This window comes from Etheostoma cragini, chromosome 18, assembly GCF_013103735.1.
Source record: "Etheostoma cragini isolate CJK2018 chromosome 18, CSU_Ecrag_1.0, whole genome shotgun sequence".
Taxonomy (NCBI): Eukaryota; Metazoa; Chordata; class Actinopteri; order Perciformes; family Percidae; genus Etheostoma; species Etheostoma cragini.
The window spans coordinates 22,067,868-22,075,227 of record NC_048424.1 but is presented as its reverse complement, the minus strand read 5'-3'; the positions used below and the strand labels follow the sequence as shown (position 1 = coordinate 22,075,227).

The 7,360-nt window shown below is 42.9% G+C and overlaps 1 protein-coding gene across 2 annotated transcripts; it reads right to left on the bottom strand.

The window, feature by feature from the left end:
• Positions 1–2,534: 2,534 nt before the first annotated feature.
• On the bottom strand, positions 2,535–7,354 carry LOC117961327. 2 transcript variants are annotated; one of them, XM_034899899.1, is made up of 4 exons: positions 6,037–7,354; positions 5,494–6,000; positions 4,454–5,460; positions 2,535–3,190 (listed from the first exon to the last, which is right to left on the bottom strand). In XM_034899899.1, exons 1-3 carry the CDS (start codon positions 7,165–7,167, stop codon positions 4,495–4,497), a joined length of 2,604 nt encoding a protein of 867 aa, XP_034755790.1. In that variant the 5' UTR covers positions 7,168–7,354; the 3' UTR covers positions 2,535–3,190; positions 4,454–4,494. The 2 variants fall into 2 exon arrangements, with proteins under 2 accessions (XP_034755790.1, XP_034755789.1); XM_034899898.1 differs by having other exon boundaries at positions 5,494–7,354.
• Between the last annotated feature and the right edge of the window lie 6 nt (positions 7,355–7,360).

Here is a 7,360-nt window from a genome sequence, read left to right as displayed (position 1 = left end):
TTCAGATACAGTATTAGGGGACCACTAAGGTCTATATAAAGAGACTTCAGATACAGTATTAGGGGACCATTAAGGTCTGTATAAAGAGACTTCAGATACAGTATTAGGGGACCACTAAGGTCTAGATAAAAGAGACTTTAGATACAGTATTAGGGGACCACTAAGGCTCTGAAGCATTGGTTATTCCCCAAGCCATCCAGTCAGTCATCAAGATGAAGTTGTTACAGGAGCAAACGAAGACTGTTTCACTGTCTTCATCTTAAAATTGCCTGGGACCAGATTTTAAATGTAACTTGGATGTAGAGTTGGAACGACTCTGGCTTAACAGGAGGATTCCTCTTTAGAGTAGCCTGAAAACGGGTAAAAATATGGCTGTAATTAACCTGAAAAGAAATTTGAAATATAGCTTTAGTTAAACATTTAAGCCTTTAATTTTAACATCCTATACTAGAAAGGTCCGACGTTAGCGATGTGTTTTCTCAGCCTGAGTTGGAATGAATCTCTGTGCTTTTCATCGCGAACCCTAATCACATATTGAGACTGACGGGACTAGTAAGAACAAAGGAGCTCGTTAATCATTTAGGAGGATGACGGGGGCAATGGGAGTTTTTCCAAATAGAAGATGTCAAGTGAGGGCCATGTAGACACAAACCCACCATCGTGCTGACATAACACTATATTTTATTCAGTGATCTTCACCAATGCTCACTGAACAGAACACACAACATCAGAGGAATGATAGTACATGTAAAAGGCTTGCATTTCTTTATCCTAACCCTGTTTCTAGAATTGTCGGGGCTTTGTAAATTATAGATTGTGGATTTGATTGGTTAACGTAAAAGTGAAAGCCTCTACAACTGTTCTGTTTTAGAACAGAAAGAAATGTGAAGTCTTCCTGCCTGAATTTGTATTGTATCATTGAAAAGTTTAATATAAAAAAGTGTAAATAAGCATACTCCAGGAAGATTTCTTTTTCAAGAGAAAATCCGATGAGAACGAATGTATTTTCGGCAGTCAGCAACCATCATCCCTGTCCCAAAGTCCCCCGTCCCAAAATGCCCCAACGACTGCAGACCCATGGCCTTAACAGCAGTATCCATGAAATGCTTTGAGAGGCTCACGTTGCACCACATTTAGGTCTGCCCCCCCCAAAACCTGGTTTAACCTCCCGCCCTCTGGTACAAGGTACAGTCGCTCCTACAGAGCAGGACAAACAGACTCAAAAACAGTCTCTTTCCCTGGGCAATCAGGTCCTCATATTCATAAAGACTGTATGTGCTATGACATGCAAATGTTTCATATATTGCTTGCATCTCCACTTTTATTGTTTTAATTGATATTTGTTTTAATTTGTATGTATTATTACGCACTGGCCGAAGAAGCACTGAAATTTCATTATATACCCGATGTGCAATGACAAATAAATAAGGATTCTTGTTTTAATTTAATTTTGGGAAATACTGACAAATAAATAGGTAAGGAAAATCCATGAAAAAAGATGTTTCACTGATAAGGTCATAACTAAAGCTAATGAAAAGCAAAGCTAAAATGAGTCAGTTAAATCAACTAAAAGCTCACAAACAAGTATTTAAATAGATGACACATGATGATGATGAAAATCCGTAACAATAGATGGCAGCATTGCCACACTGAGATCCATAACAATGTTAAAGTCAATTCAAGCCGTTGAATCCCCATAAATGTTAATATGCCATATGATGTGGGGTTGTGTGGTTGTCTTTAATTTTACGCCTAATTGAACTCAAATATCCCACTAAATCTTTTAACAGAACCATATAATGAGCCACTTCAAAGCCTAGAATGGAGGCACATATCTATAAGTTATGTCATCATAATGATACAGGGTAGCTGGAGGCTGTGAGATAGATGTTATTTAATTCAATTCAATTTTATTTATGGTGTCAAATCAAATCAGAAATCAACCCCCTAACCCATTACCACACTCTATGATTTACAAAGACCCAGTAACTTTATGTCAGTTAGTACTGTGCTCACAGAAGAGGCAATAAATAGTCATGCTTTATTTGCTACTCGTGATCACATCACTCCCGTCGTAGAACTTGACTGGTTCCCTGTTTCCCAACGCATCCTCCTCACCCACAAAGCCCTCCATAACCAGGCTCCTCACAGACCTGCTCCACCGCCACAATCCCCCCTGGAACCTCCTCTCACCGGACCTGGGGGGACAGGCTTTCCCTATCACAGGCCCCTCTCCCTGGCCCTCTGGAACTCCCTACCCACACATATCCGGGACTGTAGTGATCTTGCAACCTTCAAAACACTGATCCGACCTCTTCAGATTAGCTTTCCACATACCACAGTCTCATATTTCTCACCTGATAGCAGTAAAGAGAGCCCACAACGGGTGTTACATCATCTGTTTTTCTCTTTTTTAATATTTAGTACTACTCTGGCTGGACATTGCTGAGATGCCGTGGTTATTATGACACACTGGCTGGGAATAACAGCCTCTGAATAATTCCATAAACGGCATTTTCAAGAAAAGACATAAGACATGTTTCTTTTTATTTTTTATTGAGACACAGTGGAGGTAGAAACATGGTTGACACTGATGGGGAACTAGTACAAACCATTCAAACACAAAATAGAATACATACAAAAACACTTAAGTTGGATTATGATGTAAATTAGAGGGGTACTTTTGATTTTGTTATAGCAGCTAAAAGCCCCCCCCCAAATGCCCCGTTTTCCTTCCAGCTCTGAGGTTCAACAGGGATCTGAAAAGACATGTGGGGGTGACAATGGCTGCCATAACAAAATATGCACATTTATCTTTAACGTCAAACTAATTTATAGAGTCAAGATGTACAGTTTATTAAGATTACATGTGACCTTCTAAAAACGGATACAGACAAATTCTGACAGACCTTTCAGAAGGCAATCTAAGAGTCCCGACCACTTGAATTAATATTGTAAATGTATCACCCACTCTCAGATGCAAACCTCCTTCACCATGAAAGGAAAGACAAGAAAAAAAGAGAAAGGTTCTTAACCTCCGAATCCTTCTAATCCATAATCCCTTTCTTCGTTCCCTTTCTACCTTTTACTTTAGCAACGCAGCCCAATCCCAGCTGGGCTCCAGGCTGAGGTCACAGCAGCACTTGGATCCAACGGGGCATCGTCTCCTGTCATCAGAGGCCTCCCCGGCCTATAGGAGAGCAGGAAAGGAGGGGCAAAGGAGTTTTAGTGCATGAGAGGATTATGTGGAGCTCCTAGGAGCTCAATTGACCGCATAGGTGGAGAGTGGGATGGGAGGGCTAATCCAATCTGAATTAGGCCAAGTGGTTTCTCCAGAGGGGGGAGGTGAGCTGGTAACACTGGGACTGTAGAACAAATCAGAGGTAAAATGTCTGAAGAAACCTTTATTGCGGGCGTCCAAACACATTGTGATAGAAGCAGAGTGACTAAATGTCTACTGTTAATCTTTTCAGAAGAAAGATCTAAAAACACATAAATCATAGATTTTAAAATGATAAGATGCAGCAGACTCCGGAGGTATCTCCGCTACGCAGGGCGGGGCCAGGGAGTGCCTGAGGAAGTGTAGGATCCATTGTTTTTGGAGCTTGACCCATACTATGGACAAGACCTGATATCTTGGGCTTTTCTGTTTTGATTTTGACAATTCTCTTTTAAATTTGTCTTTCACAAGTTCCTACTCCAGCTTCATGGAAGTGCATTACTATGTAACTATGGTATCAGTTTAAGTTATGATACCTTAGTTAACAGTAGGCCTTAATGATACAAATTGCAATTGCTAAAATTGTGTGCAGCTAAGGGACAGAATACAGTAGCACTTTACATTCCACCACGGTAATAAGATAATGAGACGGTAATAGTGGGATAACAGTGTGATAATAAAGACGTCATATATAGGTAATAACTTATAACTGCCAAAGTAATAACTGGGTGATAATCACAGTAATTAGATGTCATACTGGGGTAAGAAGGTGATAAGAAGGTAACACATTTAACAACATGCAATTACCAAGGCAATAACTAGGAATGGTTTGATGATAACCATATGCATATCTGGGTAGTGGTAATATAGTTATATTAATATTGTAATAAAGTGATAATAATGGGGTAATATTTGTTGATGTTTTCACAGTATTATAAGAAACTATCAGCGTAATACCTTCCCAATTAGATAAAACTTATTGGATTTAAAATTGGTAATTACCATATGATGGTGAAATTCCACCCTTTATGTTCCAAATATTTTCCTTTTGTTTCAAAGGTAATACTTTACAAATGATACGTCTAATCTTGTCTAATAGTTGCCAAAAAACTCAAAGAAAGACTTGACAAGTCAAGATTTAATTAAGGTTTTGGTAAGTACCCCATCAAGTTCTTTATTTCATTAGCAATAAAGCAGCTGCAAAGATTAACTCAATGTTGGGATTTTACTTACCTACATGTTGTGTTTACAGGCAGGTTCCCCTTGGCCTGGGTTTAGGCTGAACAGCCATCTTTGGAAAACTCTGAATAGGCAGTCACACTAGGCCTCTGTTCTGATTGGGTGCGGCGGGTAGTGTTGTCCATCCCTCTCATGGAGAGTCTGCCCCGGGAGGCCTCTCCCCATAATTTGGGAAGTACAGAACCACCAGTGGCTATGCAGGTCTGAGAGTCCTTTCTACAGAAGACTGAGCGGGCATCGTGAAAGGACACAGATGGAATGATCTCTTCAGTGCAGTTATCTGTTGCACGTGTTACCTGTCTTGGAGAACTTGGGCGAGATGAGGGTCTGGAGGTGGACTGAGGTCGGAACGCAGGAGGACTTGGAAATTTGTGGCACACAGAAGGACAAGATGGCGGTAAGCGGACTCTAGAGACAGGCGGCGCTGTCACCGGCAGGCTGTAAGGGGACATCTCACCCTCATATAATTCATTGCTTCCACATCTCGGACCCATTCTGGCTTGAGGGGGTGGCCCTCTGCTGCTTAATTCTGTACTTTCTGTCTTGTCAGGAGACTCTCCTGCATTGCGCATGTGAATCATCTTACGTGCCTGTTGGTAGAGCAAGTTAACCTTCTCCATTTCTGGATCCAGATCAGCTTCTGTTTGCTGTTTTGCATCTTGTGTCCCCATAACAGCATCCGGCCTCACAGGACGGGCAGACAAGATACTGATTGAGCTCGGCTTTGCGCTGGTCCGGTTTGGCAGCACTTCCATATTGTGCACCGATGCCTTAAGGCGCTGGGAGACTCCGTTCTTTTGGTTTATTATTGGGAGACTCACAGCTGAATCTTCCTGTGACCCTTCTTTATTTCCTGGGATGCCCTCGGTACTCTGGAAGGAATTGTCCATCAGAACCTCTGGGGGTGGAGGTGGTAGGTTGTCTACATCCAGGTCATCCTTGCCCTCAGGCCAACCGTTGTAGTTATTGTTGCCATTGATGACAACCCTCCCCTCATTACTATATACTGTGTCAGATAATTGAAGGGTCCTACTTTTCCTGGGCCTCCTGATGTGAGCTGGAACATTATCAAGGCTCTGTCCTGGTCGACCATCAACCCCTTGGCTAAATGTATTTATCAGCCTTCTCACAGAGTGGTGCTTGGGTGGTTGGGGTGCCAACATTAGTAAGGAATCAGGTGATTTATTTGTTCTGAAGGTGCCCTTTTGTGCACCTGCTGATCCATTTACTGAATGCCTCCTTAGTCCAGCTCTATACAGGTTGTAATGAGGCCCTGCTGTCCCTTTCTTTCCTTGGATTTCAGACATCTTTCTCCTTTGTTGATCCAAGTTCCTCTGGCCCTTTTGTAGGTCTGTTATAATGGATGAAGAGTGTTCAGGTTTGGTTGCAGTGACAGCAGTCAGGGGTCGTTTGACTGTAGGCTGCCAATCCTGCAGGTAATTTGTACACATGAAAAGAAAAGCTTGGCTGGGATCTGGTGGGGCGGAGTTTGACCTCTTTCTTTCAGGCCCATCACCTTCATCATCATCATCCTCCTCTTCATCCTCCTCCTCCTCCTCCTCCTCCTCCTTCTCTTCTTCATCTTCATCACAGCCTACCAGGTTGGGTACACTGCTAGCCGGAGTATCTAATGCACCACGAATGTTGATTCCAGATCCACAACTTCCAGAGCCAGCACTCCCACGGTGGCGGCGGTGCCTCTCGGACCCTGTTAGACTCTCATTTTCTCCCCCGAAACCGCTGTCTTCACTGTGCAGTGCCAAATCCTCCGGGTTAGACTTCCTTAAGGCAGCCTCCTCCACCCGTGACAGCACCTGAGCAAACCTCTGCTCTGCTGCCTTCTTGGCCTGCAGCTTCTCAAACATTAGTTTAGAGAGGGAAGAAAAGTACTCCACTGCATCCTTAAGCGTGGTGTCACTCAGTGCCTGGACCGAACCCCCCACATGTCGCATTTTCTCTGTTGAATGCTGAAGCAGTTGCTGTAACAGATCTGGAGGCGGATAAGGGGGTTTGGATGCATCAGTCCTAGGTTTAGCTAACATTACAGCTGGGCCTATCATTCCAGAAGGCAAGGCCATGTGGTACTCATGCTCCTTCAACATGTGCTCCCCCTCCTCAGCCATCTCCTCTAGGGCCTGGTTGATTTCCTCAAAGCGAAACACCAAAGCAGACATTGTGGGCTGGAGGGACAGCTGGGTCTGGGCGGCCTGGTCCAGCAGGCCCAACAGGGTCTCATATTTGGAAATGTTCGGGTTTAAAAAGGCATAGGCTGCATGGTGAGCCCTCACCATCTGTGGTGGGAAGTCTACCTTTGTCTGTAAAATGGAGGCTTTTCTTTTCTTTTTGTTGGACTTCCCCTTGCCTTTCTTTTTCTTTCTTTTCTCCATCTTTTTAATCTTATCTGTTTGTATAACCTCATCAACATTTTCTAGGGGCATCACATTTACCTTTGTTTCTTTAACATCATCTGTGTTTTGGGCACCTGTATCAAGTGCCGATTGAGACCACAAAGTCTCTTTCGTTAGATGTTCTTCATCAATGGGAAGAGGAAGTTCATTTCCTTCCTCGTTGGTCTCAAAACATTTGCTTTTCTCCTCTTCAGGTCTCGAATCAACATTGTCTTGTGGTGCCTCAGCTCGCTGAGCCTTTGGAGGTCCAAGAGCATCTGGCTTTGAAAATAACTTTCCTTTCGATGGAGAGCATCCCATAATTGCATTCAAAGGTGATTCAAGAAAACCTTAAAAAAATCTCCCAGGTCTCTGAAGGAAAAATAGTCAGGAGAAAAAGTGAAAGCCAAAGTGTATATCCATCAGAAGGATTTGGTTTGATAAGGTCTTCTAGGATCCTTCAACAATGTCCTGTTGATCCATCTTCCACATGCCAGTTTACTTTAATTTCTTC